Here is an 18,976-nt window from a genome sequence, read left to right on the forward strand (position 1 = left end):
CCTGCCTCAGCCTCCCAGAGTGCTAGGATTACAAGCGTGAGCCACCGCGCCTGGCAAGAATTGACATTTATTGAGCAATTTATAATGTGCCCGGGTCTGTGCTAGGCACTCGTGTACTTACTGTCTCCTTTGTCCAGCCCAGAGGAGGCAGATGCTGTTTCCCCAGTTTGTAGCCAAGACCACAGAGACAATAAGAGGCCAAGCTGGCCTTGGAGCTCAGGCCTGCCCCTCTCCTCTGTCTCTCCTTGTTCTCTACCAAACAGCCTCCCCTTAAGCCAAAGTCAGCCAGTACGTAGCTCTCAGAATTCCCCTTAGAGGCCTCCTGGGATCCACAGCAGGCCGGGAATCTCTTGGAAAGCAGGATGCAGGGGCAGGATTGCTCCCTTGGAAAAATCCAAGCATTGGAGACAGCTACAGCGGACCTTGTATAGTCTCACTGGTGTGGGACTCGTGCTGATTGGGTAGGGGGTGCCCAGCCGTATCCACTGACAACTGAAGACTTGGGGAAGCAGACGTTGCCACGAGAAAAGCCTGAGTAGCAGATGCCTCTGCCACTGGGCTGGTGTAGGAAGTGACCAGCCTGGCATTTGGGGCTGTACCCCGCTGGGTTCATGGCATGCTGAAGAGGCAGGGTCCCTGGAGGACCAGCCCTCCGGGGGTTGGAAGTCAGAGAGGCCTGCCCCGGTTTGAATCATAGCTTGGCCACTTCCTGGCTGTGTGACCTTAGGTAAGATTTTTACCTTCTCTGAGCCTTAGTTTATCATCTGTTAAATGGGTTTAGCAATACCCACCTGGTAGTCATAATGAGGTCATATTTGTATAGTGCCTAGCACTGTCCCTGGCATGGAGTGGTCACATACACCCCCGCACTTCTGCTAAGTGGGACCACTAAGAGACCCATTTGGGAGCCCTAGAAAGTTTGTGCTATCTGGGCCCTGCGGTCCCCAGGGCCCTAGGGACCATTTATTCCGTGTACACGTATGCAAGCATTTCCAGCACACACCGCCACACACTGGGTGGGAACCGGGAGACACAGGATATGGAACCTCTCAAGGGCCTCGAGCAGGACAGCCTAACAAGCTCCCATGTCAGGAGCCACCAGCCTCCAGCTGGGCTCTGCCAGGTCTCTTAGCCATAAACGTTCCAGGCAGAAGTGTAGCCATTGGCCCCGAGGTAGTGGGGGCCTGAGGCAGTCGCCATTCAGCCTTTCTGGAAGGAGCTTTGTAGCCCGGCACCTGTGGCTGGAGTTCAGATGTTACCAGAGGATTTGGGTTTTCTTTTTCAAAAGAAGAGAAAAGAAAGAGCAGAAGAAAATCATGCCAGTGTCTCGTGGACTAAGGGGACTGGGTTGGGGCTTGCCGGGGGAGGCAGGCTGCGGTCAGCCTGCATATGAAGCGCTTTATAAGCTCTGTATTTATTATTTCTTGCTCACCATTAAAATCAAATGTACTCGGTGCTTTTGTATTCAATACACATTTAACCCTGCCGACTTAGATTTCTCAGGTTTTAAATCCAGTGGGGAATTGGCTGGCTTCCCAACTTCCCCTCCAGTCCCCTTGAACGGCGCTGGAAATCCCTGTTTAGCACTCTCTCCCCCAGCACTGCCGGGATCCTAGCACTGGTGGGGCCAGTCCCTGTGGCGTGTGCGTGTGGCTTTTCCCTTCACTCCCCAGCCCCCACCCTTCCCAAGCACCCCAGAAAGACGGATGTCAACGCCGAAATATGACGGGAGTTGGCGTCGTCTCGTGCTTCGGGCTTAATTAAACCATTTTGTGTGTGTCTGTGCCTGGTTGTGGTCTGCCGCCGTGTGTGTGTGATTCACACATGTGCCTTCACCTCTTGTGCATGCCTCTGTGAGTGCATGCTTGTGAGACGGTGTGTACCCTGGAGTCTCGAGGCCTCAGGGTGTCTCTGGTTGTCGTGTGTGTGAGACACTTTCGTGTCTGGCTTTGTCCCCGACAGTCAGGTGTGTGTGACTCTGGTCTGTAACCGTGCCGGGGACTGACCGTCCCGGCGTGCTGTGTCTTTCTCCCCCTCCCCCGCCCGCCGGCTCCGCTGCCCGCCCCTCCCCCCCGCTCTGTCTGTTTTATCATCCCTAATGAAGCAGTCTCCTCCATCGATCCTACTGATTGCCAACCCATTCCTTTTGTTTGTTGGCGCTGAGCCATTCAGCGGCACTCTGACAGCTCAGCTCGTCTAATTAGCTCTGTTGTTCTTTTTCCCCATGTTTCACCACGTTGCAAGTTCAGTTGAAGTTGCCACAAACTTAATCCCCCCATTTCAGCCACAAGTTCACATTCTTAACCCGCCTTTATTGTAGCAAGGAGCAGCCCTGTGCAAGGACCGGCTGGCAGGCCTTGCAGTCTGACCTTTCCCAAAAGCCCTGTCCCAGGGCCCCCGCAGGGCAGGGGCAGAGCTGCCCCTTCACCCCACCCGCGCTCCTGCCTTGTGTGAGAAGTCGGGGGACCATTCTAGCCAGATGACCTGTTCACTGGCTCCAGAGGAGTCCTGCCCTGGCTGGGGAAACCAGAGTAAAAATGAGTGGGCGACATATCCGTTCGTTTATGCAGCAAATGTTGACCGAATACTTGCCGTGTGGCAGGCACAGTTCTAAGAACAATGATAATAAGAGCGACATCATTACACGCTCCTTAGACTCCAAGCAGCAACATCCATTTGATTCTAAAAATCTTGCCCAGTGACCGATAGATACCAGGCACTATGCAGGATGCTAGGCAAGGATCAGAGAATCCTAAAACTCATCTTCTAATTCAGACACCGTGTCCCCCTCATCTTTTGTTGTTGATAAGGAGGGGACATCCAGGTCACGGAGAAGCAGGATGAGCATTTGAGCCATCACTATGTACCAGGCCCCATGCTGGGGCTTCCCCGCATCTGGTCGCTGAATCTTCACAATAGCCCCACAGAAGACGACAGCAAGTTTGGTGGAACGCATTTGGCTTGTACCACACCTCTGCTTCGCCAAACAAGGCTGAGATCAGACTGGCCACTCCACAGGAAAACTTTGGTTAGATCAGACGTGTGCAGACCTGAGCGCTTGACGAGACTCTATAAAGACTTGGCTTTCATGCGGCCAGCTTCTATAATCCGTGTTCCTAAGCCATTGTGCTGTGTCGCCCACAAATTGCCGAGGGTGGGAGCAGGGATGTTCAGAGAAAAGGGCAGGCAGGAAGTGGAGTGTGCGCCTGCTCTCCTTCCCCGTCTTGTCCTCAAAACTGAGCAATTGTGGCATCTCATCCGCAGAGAAATGTTCAGAACCTGTGCCGAGATGCCCAGTCGTTTTTCTTGGCAGTGAAATGCAAACGTAGACTTTCTTGGCTTAGCTCAGTCACAACTTGTGTGTCTTAGGCATTGGAGATGTGCAAAGATCACCATGCCAGATTTAAAGCCATGGAATGTCGATTGGACCAAATGAGTATCCTTCTAAGGGCACCTAGACATTCTCAGCCCATCACGGGCTCTGGTGGGGCAGGGGGTGTCTTTCTCTGCAGGCCCTCGTCTTGGCTTTCTGAGGTGGCAGGTCAGAAAAACACATCTTGTCACTGCAGCACCAGCTGTGGGATTAGAAACCTCTACCCTTCCTGACATGCACACCGCCAGCCCTCCAGCCAGGTCCCTGCGGTGAGTGTAGCCACTCGAGGTGTGCAGCATCCCGGCTGGGCCTGCTGGGAGGACGAGCACAGGGACGCCCTGGGAAGCAGAACAGTGATCGGTCCTGGCACTCTCTAATGCCTCTCATATTTAGAGAAGAAAATAAGCATCCTATGATTCAGTTGTAAAAAGAGCAAACTAAGCATGTGTACCCTAAAAACAAGTCCTAGTGAAACCTTTTTGTTCTACGAAACTGGCTTCTGGGTTCCAGAGAAAGGCAAGAGGGAATCTGTCATCGATAAGGGCCTCTTTGTTCCGGTTCCTGTGTCCACATCATCTCACTCGGCCCTCGCCGCGGGCCTGCGAGGAGGCCCCCCATCTTGCAGATGAGAAAACCAAGCTCTTCAGGAAAACCTTTCTGATTGGAGTAGGCCACAGAATTCCAGTTAGGCTATCTATCTGCTGCAAATTAAATGGTGTTTTTTCCACTGAAAAGCCCTAAATGTTTCTTTTGCAGCCACTTATCCAAATCTTCAGAATGTTCCTGTATGGCTTTTCCAACTCACTCCTTCTTGGTGATTTCCCCCTGTGCCCCTCCTAGGTGCGCCCGCCCCGTCCGCACGTTGTGAAGAGACCGAAGAGCAACATCACAGTGGAAGGGCGGCGGACATCGATCTCGAGCCCCGAGCAGTGAGTACCCCATTGCTGCTCTCCTCTGTGTCCGCAAGAACCCAGCGGCACTAAGTGTGCAGCCCTGGCCTTTGAGAGGCTTCCCCGGGGCGCCAAGCAGGTGTTTTGTGGAGCAGGGCTTGCTCTTCTGTTAGTTCCAGTTGTCGCGCCAGCGGGAGGCCCTGGAGGGCAGGGAGCACCTGGGCTGCGTTTTGAGTGGCGAGGCCCAAAGGGTACTCAGATGGGTTCAGAAGAAGGTCCCAGGCCTCTCAGGCTGAGGATGTGGAGTCAGCAGGTGAGGGTTAGGAACCTGGTCAGGGAGGCCAGCTGTCTAATAAGGGCCATCACCTTCCTAGGCCTAGTGGTGCCCGAGGTCTCTGCGGCTCAGATTTATACACAAGACTGTCCTTATCCACTGCGCCACCCCCACCAGGACCCTTTGCCCACCTGTGCCATAGCATTTATGTCACTGTGGTTTTTCTTACCTACCGCCCTCAGACCCAGAGCTCCTGCGGGACAGGTACTAGGTGTCGTGCCCACGGGACATGAGCTTAGAGTCATCTGCTGAGGAGCTGTTGGGTAGAGGAGGTGAATGAGCCAGGCAGGCAGACAAGCGGTGGCCAGAGGTGGAGCCACCTACATAGGGTGAGGCTGAAAGCTGCAGACGGTGCGACTCCAGAGCCAGCTGGGGAAGGCGGCACTGCTTCCCCTTGTCCCCTTGGTCTCTGCCCAGGCAACTCAGCAGCTACACGTTGGCTTCCTGCGATGCCTCGAAAAAGTGCATGAATTCCTCCTGCTCTAGAGTTGTTGGGAAAATCAGAAAAATTGACTCTGAAGTCCTTTTGGTAGAAAGGGGAACCCCTCGTGTCTATCTTGCTTTCAGAAACATTCTAAGGGAAGAATGTTAAGGGAAATGGCAGATCCTAGCCAGAATTTGAGCCAAAAGGAAGAAACAATTCTGAAATGTCAATCTGCGGCCTACCGCCGGTTGAGATATACTTCAGCTGTCCCGTGATTCTTTGCTTTATGATACGGGCACTGCTGAGACCACTGTGTCGTCACAGAACCAGCCTACCCGGACAGCCCTCAGACTTCGCCCAGGAAGCTCTGGGATTGCGAGCGTGTGCACCATGGGTGCTTGGTTGTGAGGAATTTGGAGGAGAGGACTCCTGAAGTTGGGTGTAGGTTTAACTTTTGCTCTGCACAATAGGATGGTGGGCACAGAGGGCTGTCCCGGCCGTGGCTGGCGTGGATGATGATTGCCCCCTTGTGGAGAGAGTGCTGCATGGCCTCAGACCCTAAAGATTTCTCTTTAAAGTTACTTCTTTAAAATTAAGCTACACCTTTCAGACACTGTACTGGGAGACAGGGTGATGGGCCTGTAGGTACCGAGAAGTAAACTCAGAATATCCTTGCATTGCACAAAAATACCCCAGACCAACAACGTTCCACATTCTGCAGAAAAGCATTATTTTTAGTGACCAAATTCCTGACTAGAGGTTGGCCTCCCCAGTCACATTTACTTACGATGTTGCTTTCCAGACCCAGCAATGGGGGTGACTCTATTACTATGCCAAAGAGCCAGTGTCCTATTTTCTTGGTTCTCACCTGAACTGTTTCAGTATCGCTTTTAGGTTTCATTTTGGAGTTTTTTGTTGTCTTTGTTTTTGTTTTTCAGTATGCCCTGTTTTAGATTTCTGTTTGGGAAATTTGGGGTTGAAATGAACCAGTGGGAGCATGGGGCCTAGTTTGGTGGGTTGGCAAACTCACAGTGACAGAAAACAAATGACAGGTTTGCCATGACCATACATCACAGCAGCTCGGGCCCCCGAGGAGATAGAGAGGTACATTTCAGGACGTCATTCCAAGGGTTTCTTTTCACATTTTGCTAACGAGGAGGAGGGCGGCCGTTCTCCCATCATGCCGGTGGCATTTCTGGTGCAAGCCGGGTGTTTTCCTGCATCTCCTCCCGTGCCTCCTCCCCACCCCCCACGGTGCTCCTCCACTTCCAAATGCCATGTCACAACAGCTCTTGGATGTGTTTTTCTCAACTGTCATCAGCTCCAGCTGGCAAGACCAACTTCTTGAAACACAGGAAGCATCCAGCGGAAAATATTTTAATAAAACAGACTCCTCATAAAATATTGTTCTGGGGGGAAGAAACGGGCTCCGCCAATCTGTCGGCATTGTGTTTCGAGACGCGAGAAGACAAGCCGGCGGGCAGGAGCCAGAGCCTAATGGGCCTTTGTTGGAGGTGATTCTGTGCTGGGCACAGGAACTCGGTGTCTGGCCCTTTAATCCGGCCTGGGTTTTCTGGAATCACAGATCTCTGTCTCCGCTGGGAATATCAAAGTGCTTCGGAAACTTGAGGGCGGCAGAAAGGGATGCAGGATCTTTGAAGTTGAAGGGAGAGATTCAGTCCTCCTGACTTCTTGCCCCAACTCTCACTGCCAATAGAACAATAAATAACTAACTTTGTGGACAGCAAGATGGAGCTGATTAAGAATAAGTTTGTCTCCTGCGACAGCCAAGCACCCTGGGATTCATCAAGGCCCAGAAGCGTTGGCCATCAGCTCTCTGGCCAGTCGATCATTGAAGTTCGTTTCTTCCTTTCCAGCTGACGTCCACCCATCCGTTGCTCCACCTGTCCATTCGTGCATCCGTTCATTCAGCAGGCATCTTTGAAAACCTACTAGGTGCAGGCTACACAGGATTTTTAAAAGAAGGCCTTACAAGGAAGTTTCCATGCTGACTCTTGTTGACTTGCATTGTCCCAGAATGAAATTTTCTTGCGTCAAATTTTCTTACTGAATTAAGCGTAGGTTTCCTAGCCCCTTAAAACCATCTGTTGGCAATTGGAAGAACACTTCAGAAAGGTTTCTGGGGAAAACTGAAAACTCTGTTTTTCAGTTAGCATTTGTTGGTTAATAGTTAATATTTCTCTTCAAAAAGTGTTAGCTACTTCCATTATCATTCAGAGCAAAGCTGGTGGAATGCCAGGGGCTTCCTTAGGGTAGAGTTAGGGGTAGGAGGATCCAGCAAGAAAGGCACTGGGTTAGAGGCCAGCCAGCAGGAAGTGCAGCTGAGCCCCTGTGACGTCTGGGCCAGCATGGTTTCCCCCACAGAGTGGGCACTCACACTCAGAAAATGTCTCTGACTGGTGTCACCCAAGGTCATCCAGTTAGAAAGTGTCAGGGCCAGGATTCAGAATTCTGCTCGATTTCATTCTCTCGATTACACTCTGCTAATCTCCTTGGGACGGGGCCCACGGGGGTCTATTGGTAGTCTAGTTTTGCCCAGATAGATAGCCCCCATGTCCTAAGAGGACTTGCCCAGCACACCACCCTTCCTCTCTGGTTCCTTGGAGGCTGGAATTGGGAACTGGACTTACTTAGTCCCTCACCACCAAAGAAGCAGTGTCTACTGTGCCTGAGTGTTTCTTCTTGGGGAAGGAAAGAAAAGTGACATTTACTGAACAGCCCTTAAGACTGTGAAAGGTAGGTGGTGGCTTTCCCATTTAACAGATGGAGAAACTGAGGCTCAGAGACTTTCAGTAACCTGCCCAAGGTCTCAGGGCCAGAAAATGGTGGGGTTGGCTGTCCGGTGACAGAGGCCTGGTCCTTTCTTCTCTACCATCCAGGCTTTTTGTTAACAACCTGAGTACGAGGACGGTGGCTGCTGCAATGGGCACAGTGAGGTTCAGAGCTCCCACCTCTTAAAGGCGGGCCCCAAGTTACTTTCCTTCTGGCTTGCAGGCAATGTCCCACCTAACTTGAATGGCATCAAGAGCCAGTAGCAAGCTCTGAAAGGCACTACTATGATCAGTGTTGCCTGGCCCCCTCAGGACCGCACACTAAGGCCAAAACAGGGGTGACCACGCTGACCCCAGGGACTTCTCTTGCCAGGCAGCCCGTCATTCATTCCCTACTGGGAAGTGACCATAGAGCCCAGGGGCAGCAGTCCTCACAGAGTTACTGAGAGTGTGGAGGGAGATAATTATATGCATCTGCCACCTACTCAATCTTCACAACCCAGACGTAGGGCTGTCTTCTGAGTCTTAACGGTTCAGGGGCTTGCAGTGGTGGATCTGAGAGGGGCCCTGTCCTGACCACCTGCAGAGCAGAGCTCTCTTGACCACACACCTTGTCTCCTAATGGGCGAGTCAGACACCTTCCAGTCACATGAGGGTCTTGCCGGGCTGCACCCTGGTTATTTGAAGTTTCACTGTACTGAGTATGAACGGTCCAGATTCAGCCACCAGGGCCCACGAGCTGCTGCCCTGCTGCCTCTCTGGCCAGATCCGTGCAAAATCTGCTCTGTTCTTTTCAAGTAATTTTTTGTTTGTTTGTAAAAGTAACCCAATAGCTTTATAGACAATCTGGAAGTTGGGGAAAAGAGACAAGTTCATTCTGAATCCCACTATAATTCAGCTACTTGTTAGCATTTCTATAGATTCCCGTCCCGTCTTTTTCCTGTATCTGTTTTTCAGAGCTGCAACTCCTTGCACTATCCCATTATATGGACTTGTTCCATGTGTCTCTGTAACCCCTGTTGTCCCGTGACGACAGAAGATCCCATTGCGTACACGTTTGTGGACTACGTAACCGTGCCCCTCACATTAGATCTTTAGATTGTTTCCAGGTTTTCATTAATATGAGAAATGTCAGGGTAAATATCCTTGTTCTCTAAGCTTTAGTTCATTTTATGTCATTGTAAGAAATAGCATTATAACAACTAACATTAACTGAGAACTCTGTACTAAGCACTACATGTCACTTAATCCTCACAAGAAATATCTAGAGGTAGCCATTACGAGCTCTATTTTATGGAAGTAGCTGAGACTCCAAGAGCTTGTCACTGCCCTTGGTCACACAGCTAGTTAGTAGCAGAGCTGAGCTTCAAACATGTCTCTATAACAGCGAAAGCCTATACCCTCAACCAGTTACATAGGAATATTTCTGCTCCATACTGCTAAAGAACTTTGTAAAAGAGTTGTACCACCTTATAGTCCCACCAGAACTGTATCCCCCAGAAATCTAGGTCTGGGGCACCGAGAGGAACGTGTGGCTGGCGTTCGAAATCCCTCTGCAGGTTGTGCTAGCTGAGTAGACAGCGTGTACACCAACTGGGCAGCCGTGCTGCTTAGGAACTGGAGTGTCTGATCCCCTGAATTGCGCTGCATGACCCCAGCACCAAGGCCCCAGAAGATTAAAACAAGATCAGAAGAAGCTTCCAGAAGCATTTAGTGAGAACCCTGCCCAAAGCCCAGGTCTGGGAACGCTTTATAATAGTCTCTCTTTGGGCCAGTTGCACACATGCTCTGGCAGAAGTTGATGTGCTGCCTTTGCACGTCCAGCATGCCTCACCCTCCTCAGCATCTGGGCTCGGCCCAGCCTCCGCAGTCCGCTGCTCCTGGCCGTGGGTCACAACAGAGTGGAGCCCTTTCCTTCCTCACAGTCCCAAAGCTGTCCTGCGAGTGTGGGCCCATAATCTGGATGGTGGCCTGGTACGTGGGCAGGGCTTTGGCATCCAACAGGCCTGGGTCAGCATCCTGGCCTACCGGCTACACGCCCTGAGGCTCCTTGTCTTCTTTCCTTAACGTGATGCCTGTTCACATGCCCAGGAACATGGTCTGGGAAAGGCCCACAGGAGATGCAGGAGCATCCTAAGTTAGCAGAACGCACGGCCTCCCCTCCTGCCTCAGTGGCTGCCCCGGCCTCTGCCCTCTGACACCCCAGACACGACACTCCCCTGTGAACCGCCCATTCCTCCTTCCCTCGGCCGCAGTCTCCTGGGCTTCCCCTGACCTCGCTGTAGTTTTCTCTCTCTCTCTCTCTCTCTCTCTCTCTCTCTCTGTCAATCACTCACACACACACACACACACACACACACACACACACACACCCAGTAGTCCCTGAGCTCCTCCAGGGCTGGAGCCATGTGCCCTTTAGCTTTGACTCTCCAACTCCCAAACCAGACCAGACCTCTGCTCAGAGAGGTTTCCTAAATGAATGGACAAAGGCACCGGTGGCAAAGGCAGGGCACAGCTTACAGCCCAGCCCCCAGGAGATGGGGGTGGGGGGTGTCAGTTAACAATCACAGATACGTAAGGAGCACCTACTATGTGCTGGGTATGACTAAGACATGAACAAGAAGCTGCCAGCACCTCCCCTGCCCTGGCCCTCTAAGAGCCAGGAACTGCAATCAGCCCCAGAAGCAAGTCTCCAAGATGCCAGCTGGGCCCTGGCCTCAGGGGGTAAGGGCAGCTGGCGGCTCTACCCCCTGGCAGGCTGCCAGGACCCCTTCCCTTCGCGGCCAGGAGTCCAAACACCCGAGCAGAAGGTCACAGACCCAATTAGCAGGGCAAGGGGCTCCTAACCTGACTCACTCTCCTTCTCTCTCTCCCTCCCTCCCCCTCCCTCCCTCCCTCTCCCTCTCTTTCTTTCTCTCTCTCTCTCTCACACACACACACACACACACACACACGTACGCACATACATACACACTCCCAGTAGATTCTGGGCCCTGGAGACAAGGCCAAGCCTGAGGCCAGACAGGGAGCCCGAGCCCAGACTGCAGAAGCAGGAGCTGCCAGGCAGCCCCAGGATGTGCAGCAGCGCAGGGATTGTCTCCAACCACTTCTACCTGGCCACAAGGCACAAGGACTTTTCCCAGGAGCTGTCACCATAGGGGGAGTTAACTCCATCTGGAAAACCAAGCCTTTAGGATGCTTTAGGAGAAGGGGCCTGCCCCATCCTCAGGACAGCACTGACTCCAGTCACCTCTGAAAGGCTTTGTTGTCCCAACAGAGACCCCTGCTTCTTCCAGATTCCATGTCGCCATTTCTCAAGGGCCTGTTGCATGCCCAGCAATTTCACACATGTCATCTTGGCCAACCTCCCTGCTCCCCAGAATATCTTTGCAGCTAGGGCATCATTAGCCCCATTCAGCCACGAGGGAGCCAAGGCTCCAGCAGGTGGAGTGACTTGCTCTCAGGCCAGGATGTCACCCAGCAGGGCTGCCGGGTCCCACATCTACTCACCCCTCCACTGCTGCCCTGGGCCCCAGAACTCGGTCTGAGGGAACTTAGGCTCTCGGCAGGCAGAGGCCATCCTCAGGGTGAGGGGCAGTTGTTCCGTACAATCTACACAGCATCTCTTCCCAGCAGGGGAAAGTGTCCCTAAGGTGTCCCCATCTTCCCTCTACCATACATCCCAGAGAGCAGGCAGGGGAGAGAAGCCCTGTGCTTGGGCCTCTCTGCCTGTGTGAGTCCACCCAGTGGCCTTGGAAGGAGGTCCCTCAGGGCGTGCTGGGGCATGGGTACGGACATGTGAAATTGGCATCGGTGATTTTTATTGAAAGAAGGAATGAATGAACGAACATACGGGTTGAGAAATAGTTGAACAGATGCACGAATGAAGGCTGGAAAGGCACCCGAGGCAGAGACGGGGCAGTCCGGCCAGTACAGCTTCCTGCTTCTGACTGTGCCTGCACCCTCACGTCATCCCCAACCCCACATGTCCTTCAGTCCTTGTGCTGGTTCAAGTCCCTCCACCTCCACTTGGTCCATACCAACCCCTCCAGCCTCTTCTCTTGAACTCCCCACCCCAGTGTCTAGTCCCCTGGGCCCACTCCTCTCAGGGACACCTCCAGGCCACTGTCTGATCCACAGCAACCTCTGCTGTACTCAGGATTAAGAGCCAGCCTCCCACATCATCTCCCAAGCGGAGCCCCGTCCAAGAGCCCGGAGCCATGCACACCCCACGGCTGTCTCTGGCAGAACAAGTCCCCAGAGGGGTGAGAAGTACCTGGTCTCCCACACTTACCAGTCTCCCCTTGACCACTTCACCTGACAGGTAGAACACCCTCCCCTTGCTGATCTGACCCGTTGCAACAATGATTCTTCTCGTTGTTGTTTTTATGTAGATATTCACCTTCTACTGAGTACAAAGATCCTATGTCCAGCAGGTTCCTGTATCTGTCTCCAATTCTTCCTCCCTGAGAACAGTCCCAGCCCTTACCCTGGGTCACCAGGGAAGAGCTTCCTCGTGGGTGCTGCACCACACTGTCTCTCCTGGAGATCCCTCGGTCTTGGTCAGAGCCGTTTTCTCTTTTTTCCCCCCCACCTCTGCACATAGGTGCAGGGTGTGGTCTAGAGTGCTAGCCCTGTCGTGGTCATGGAGGGAAGCAGGTGGAATCTCCAGATGGGACTTCTCAGACCATTCTGATGTGCTCAGATATGTCCAGCTGAGACTGCTCACTCTGACTGGAGCGGTCTGGGAAGGCAGGAACTGCCTTATTCGTCCTTAGCACCTGGGGAGGACCCTGTGCAGGATAGAAATGCCCAGAATCTACTTGTTACAGGTGAACGTGGCATGTGGACAGTCATTGAATATTCACTGTGTGCTAAGCACTCTGCAAAGCCCTTTACAAATATTTTCATTTAACATTTATGATAAGACTCTTAGGAGGGCTGTAGAATCTCCATTTTACAGAGAAGAGAATGAGGTTCCGGGAGGTGAACTAGGCAGGAAGGGGGAGGATGGTGGACGCCTGGGCAGACTGGCATCCCCTGGTCAGGCAGGAGCTGGCCTCGTCCTGGGCCTGTCCCTGCTCATCAGCCCCTGCCCACTGGAGCCACGTGCCGGGGGCTGCAGCCCGGCCCGGACGTTACAAAGTGAAGATCCTTTGTGCTGGAGTGAAACGATCCCTTAGAAAATGATCACCAGCTCCCCTTCATTACCTCCGAAGACCAAGTCCTTGCTGATTTTTCCCATCTTTATCTCAAGTACATTTAAATGTCAATTAAATTTGAAATATCTACATTTGTCAGCATTTCATTTTGGGCCAGCGTGACGTGCTGCTGATTTGTCCACGCGATGTGACACATGAAAAAAACTCTCGAGATGCAGATCTTCCTCATTAAAAAATAAGCCGGTGCGATCCTGGCACGGCGGAGAGCACAGAGCACGTCCCCGCTTCCTGACGCCGTGTCTCTGACATGGTATTTAAAAAGGAACAGCCTCGCTTGTCACCACTGTCACACACGCGCGCTAACCGGCGACACGTTAAACCAAACATTAGAAAGGGTTCGGGAAGTCATCTGCATGGGAACTCCGCGGAGACGAGGTGGGCAGAGGCGGGAGCAGCCGTGGGGGACGGCGGGGCTGAGCGGTGATGGACGGCCCAGCTTGCTTTCTCGCCAAGGCTCCGGCAGCCCTCGCTGGGCAGCCAAGTTTGCCACGACCTGCCTTTTCACAGACAGCTCTTTGTGTGTAATAAAATCCAGGCAAGTGGTGGGTGGCAGACTGCAGGGTAGTAGCTGAATTGGGTTAATGAGGGAAAAGGTACATTTTTTTTTTTCATATTCTGCCTTAAGCTAATAAAAAATTTAAGCCTGGACGTTTTCGATGGTTCATCCTTTATCTCTGACAAATATCTGACTGTATGTTTCATGGGAGAACATGAGCAGCTGAATTTAAATAAGTTTATTTTGAAATCTCATCTTTCATTAAAAGTAAGAGAGGAAACACCCCACCTCTTATTTCATTGTTTCAGATGCAGGAAACTGAAGAGGCAGGATCCTGTAGTGGTTTAGAGTCAGGCAAATCCAGATTCAGTTCCCAGCTCTACCTTTAGCTGCTGTGTGACCCCTGGCAAGTGACTCCCCCTCTCTGAGCCTTGGCTTCTTTGTCTACAAAATGGAGATGTGCTAAGGAATTCATGAGAAATTATATGGACAGCATTTCGGCCAAGGCTTGTAAGTACTGCTAGTGTCATCGTCATCGTCCGTGTGGCCTGGACCCGACAAAGCTCTGTTCTGACCACATCATATGGCAGACTTCTCATCTGGGTGCCTTGCCACTCTCAAGAGACAGGCGGTATGTTCAGGAGACAACGCGGGCCTCTTGTGGAAGCTGCTGCCCACCCAGCCTGGCCCGGCCAGGAGAGCTGGCTGGAGGAGGGGAGTGGTTCGTGAGCTGGAACTCGAGGCCCCCCCCAGCCTCCCTCCATAGTCACGCCAGCCTGGAGGCACTGGGTTTTGACGGTGACCTGAACTGCAGCAGCCTGATTTAATGAAGCCAACGTCAGCCCAGCACAAAGACTCTTTGCTCTTACATGAATCCAGAAATTCCTGGCAGGTTTAGTGGCATTCCACTAGCGTGCCCAGCTGTGATCTGTGCTTCCTTGTCAAAGCAGTGGAGGTGCCCATGCTTGGATGCGTGTCAGAAGGGCATTCAAGATGGATGTGAGGGCCACTCGAGAGCCTCACTGTTTGACACAGTCGGGGCTAGTGCCCCCTTGTGTGTGTCCACCATCAGCCCTGCTGACACAAAGTGAGGGCTGGAATCCCTGCTCGCCACTTCCTGGCTGGGTCACTTGGTCACTTTCTTCTTCTTCACGAGCGGTTCCCGGGGCTCAGCTGCCTGGGTGTGCTCCCAGCGAGCAGGCGGAAAGGGCCTTTTGGTCGGTGCACAGAGGGATGGATGGACTCATTCTCCATAAAATCAGTACAGTGACACCTTCCTGCCGGGCTCTTGTGAGGGGTAGAAATGACATGTGTAAAGCCCCGGCACAGTGCCTGCTTGTAGATATCATTCTTAACACTTTCCTGAGGCTTCTGCCTGGCCCTGTATACCTGACACCCTCATGCCCTAATGTGGTCCCATTCTTCATGTCCTAGTGTCTCGGAGGACAGGGGGAACCCAGAGAGGGGACCCTTTCAAACCACAACTTCGTGCTGGGAAAAGGAGCCATGTGAGGTGGCAGGGCTCCAGGAAGGTGGGTGGGACTGGGCCCCCCAGCGCGCTGGCTTTCCTTGGTTCAGTTGCTGAGCACCCTGCCCCCCACAGGTGGGAGAGACAACAAGCCGGACGCCTACCCTCGGGGAGCTCAGCTCAGAAACAGAATTGTGGGAGGTTAAACGGTATCTCTGAAGCCACAGCCAGAGAGAGCTATCTCCATCTGGGGGGAAAACTCCAGCTGGGAGCTCCAGGGGGCTTCCTGGAAGAGCCATTTGAGCTGAGTCTTCAAGACTGGAGAGCAGGCAGTGCACAGGCAAAGGAGCCAGGGAGGGGAGTGTTAAAGTTCCTGTGTGCTCAGAGGCGAGCATTCCTCAGACACAAGCATGGCTAGAGTGCAGGGCTGCCGGGAGGAGGCCGCAGAGGTAGGCAGAGCCCACACGCAGCACGGAATCTGCTCGGAGCTCGCACTTGACACAGCCGCTGCCCAGCGCGGAGCGGGAGCCCAGGGCTGCCAAGCCTCCACCCGCACCTGCTCAGCAGAGCAGGGCCCCCCTAACTGTTCAACAGACAGGCCATTCTGCAAATGGCTGAAATTCTTATTCCTAACAGTTTACTCAATGGGTGTATTTGCTCACCACACGACCAATTGCGGCAGAATCGTGATTCGCGATGGCAGACGTGCAGGTTTTAAGCAGGAAAGTGACAAGGTCAGGTTTGTGATTCGGAACGGGACTCCGGTGGCTGTGTGGAGGGGTCTTTCTGCTCCACTTGGTTTGCTGAGGAAGGAGCAGGAGGGAGCGACCTGGCCTCGCAGCTGGCCAGGGCACGTGCAGAGGGTCAGATCTTCCTGCCCCTCTCCGCTGAGGCCAGAGGAAAACGCCCCAGGGCCGATGCCCTGTCTAGTGCAGGAAGGGCTGAGGTGTGCTCGCCCTAACAGCCAGCAAGGCGGCCTGGGAGCAGACAGGAGGCAAGCGCTGTGACCCCGCCACCTCCTGGGGTGTGACCCTGGGCTAGTGGCTTCTCTTCACCTGGCCAGACTCTGAGGACAGTGCGCGGAAGTGAAGGTTCTGGGGTGAGCGTGCAGGGAGCTAGTTCTGGGTACAACTGGCTCAGCAGCAGCCATGGTGGATGGTAGCAGAGCCCAGTCACAACCCACTCGCCTCATCCCAGGGGGCAGCGGCTGTCCCTCATTGACCCTCCAGCTGCGGTTCTCATGTCCTTTTCTTGACTACATTGCCCTTTCCTGAAATAAAACCTTAAAGGAATTCCCGCCATATAAAGCAAAGATAGGAGACTGCTCTGGCTGGGGGAGAGGAGAGAGGAGAGCCCCTCTCAGGCACCCGGCGTCTCCCACCCCACCCTCTCCCCAACGTCACCATCGTCTCAGAGCAAGCCGAGCCCGTGAACGGGGCAGGGGTGTGGAGCGCCTGCTCCCTGGCACATGAGCCAGGATTTGAACCCAGGTCTGCCCAGTCCAGCTCCTCTCTCCTGAGCACATGGCCCCTCACAGGCCCTGGTCGGTACATAATTCATAGGAGGCCGGCGTGGAGTTGCTCTGGCCTGTGTACGTGTTTGTGTTTATAGAGGTAGAGCTCACAGGTGGCTGACAAGGGAGATGCATTTTTTATAACGATGAATATTTAATTTCCACATCACAGATGAAAAAGACTCTCTGAAGAGGCATCTGAGGGAAACTCCAGAGAGCAGCCGCTAATCAGAAAAGGGCCTTCTCGCCATGCTCTTCCACATGGCTCACTTTTTTCTTCAACTTTTTTTTTATTTTTTATTCTTTCCTGACTATTGAAGTAGATGTGCTCATTGCAGGAAATGTATAAGACATGCAAATCACCCCCGACCGCGCCAGCTGTTACTGACATTTAGGCACGTGCCTTTCCTGTCTTTTTTCTATGCATTTCCCGTGAGTAGAGGAGAGAGTGCAGTGCAACTGCAGTTCCGCACCCTGACTCTTTACAAACGTTTTGTCACTGGGAAGACAACATTCACCACTGCACAGATTCCTGTTGCTGAAGATGGGTGGCTTCATGTTTTAATGTTATAAACAGCAGTAATGAACATCTTTGGGCATAATTCTTAGAGTTATCCAAATGGAAGTGTGATTACTAGGTCAGAGATGACGGATCATGAGTTTAAGGCTCTTGGCAGACATGGCAAACCCACGGTTTCTTTTCCATCTGGGACCGGCTTCCTAACCTTGGGCCCCCTGAGGCCTTCTCCCAGGAGCCCCCACCACGGGCTGGCAGAGGGAGGCCAGGGCCGGGCACGGAGCCCAGAGCCCTCCTTCCACCCTCACGCGGAGTTCCGACGGCGCTCCTAACTGCCTATTCTCTTCTCTTTTGTCTTCCTCGGCCCCAGCCTGGTAAAGCCCCTGAGACACTATGCGGTCTTCCTCTCCGAAGACTCCTCTGACGATGAATGCCAGCGGGAAGAGGGCCCGAGCTCTGGCTTCACCGAGAGCTTTTTCTTCTCTGCTCCCTTTGAATGGTCTCTCCTTCCTTCTTCCATGTCCCTGAGCATGGCTTGGTGACTCTCGGGGGCTGCGTGGTGGTGGGCGGGGGGGGGTGCTGCTTGCCCTTGCATGAGGGGGAGGGGTGTTTGAAGCTGTTGCCTGCCAGTGCCCCGGTGCCAACGTGCAGGGTGGACGCCACCTCCATGTGCCTCCTCTTCCTCTCAGGGCATCATTCTGCCTGCCCTACGGGGCCTGTGACGATGGAGTGGGGTGACAGGGTGAGACGGCAGCAGGGGTCCCGTTTCCTTACGAGGGGAAAATTGGCCTCGAGGTTAATGCAATTAGTGATCCTCAAGTCCTTGTTTATCTCAGCACATCTTGAAAAGCCATGGAGATGAGGCGTTATATTGTAAGTTAAGAAAAAAACAATACTAATGTGGAATGTGTGTATTAATGCAAGCATACCCAAATGTTCTGATCTGCCTGACTTTTTAAGGATAATTTTTATCATTATTATTTATAGCCTAAGCCTCGTACCAATTACAAATAGCAATTTTAAAAAAGAGAAAAAAGATTCAACCACAATCCTCCCACCACCACCACCCCCCCGCCCCCGCCAAAATTAAGCTTTTATAGTCCTCCTTTCTTTGCCAGTTCTTGCCCCTCCACCCACAAGTTCTTCAGAGCTGGGATTGAGCAGAGAGACAGCTTTTGTCTGTTTTTATTTGTTAGCAAGGTTGTGTGTTTTTCATGGGAGCCTTTCAGGGAAGGAAAACTGCCCTTTGCTGCACGCCCGCAGTGCTCACTCACAGCAGCCTTCCGGGGAGTGACTGTCTTAGCCATTGTACGAAGAGGAAATGTTTTTCCCTCCCTCCCCTTCACGCCCTCCCTGCTCCCAAACCCCAGCAGAAGTCACCTGCTTCAAGTCCCTGCCCCTGGGTTCCTCTGGGGACCTTATAAACCCCAAACCATGCTGCCTCCTGCCACTGTCCCCACACGGTAGGAGGGTCCCGGCCCTTTCCTGACACCAGATCACCTGGGATGTGGGCAAATCAATCCCTTCCTGATGTCCTCAGTTAGAAAGTGGTGGCCTAAGTCAGTGTTGCCCAAACATCACACGCCACCTTTTCTGTACGTTGAATCTTTTTCTCTTTAGACTTTTTTTTTTCCCTTAAGAGATAGGGTCTCGCTCTGTTGCCCAGACTAGAGTACAGTGGCATGATCATAGCTCACTGTAAGCTCAAACTCCTCGGCTCACCCTATCCTCCTGCCTCAGCCTCCCGAGTAGCTGGGACTACAGGCGCATACCACCACACACAGCTAATTTTTTAATTTTTTGTAGAAATGGGGTCTCGCTGTGTTGCACAGGCTGGTCTTGAACTCCTGGGCTCAAACGATCCTCCTGCCCTGGACTCCCAAAGTGCTGGGATTACTGGCATGAGCTACCACCATGCCCAGATTTTTTTCTTTTAAAATTTTAAAA

The 18,976-nt window shown here is 52.9% G+C and overlaps 1 protein-coding gene across 1 annotated transcript in view; it reads left to right on the top strand.

Moving 5' to 3' along the window:
- Positions 1-18,976, top strand: part of DENND1A (DENN/MADD domain containing 1A) — a 567,888-nt gene that overhangs the window by 542,812 nt on the left and 6,100 nt on the right. The window contains exon 20 of the mRNA XM_012664446.1: positions 4,214-4,302. Within this exon, the coding sequence (XP_012519900.1) occupies positions 4,214-4,302 (89 nt within the window). The remainder of the gene's footprint in view (positions 1-4,213; positions 4,303-18,976) is intronic.

Source organism: Propithecus coquereli, unplaced genomic scaffold (assembly GCF_000956105.1).
Source record: "Propithecus coquereli isolate 6110/MARCELLA unplaced genomic scaffold, Pcoq_1.0 Scaffold89, whole genome shotgun sequence".
In the NCBI taxonomy this organism is placed as follows: domain Eukaryota; kingdom Metazoa; phylum Chordata; class Mammalia; order Primates; family Indriidae; genus Propithecus; species Propithecus coquereli.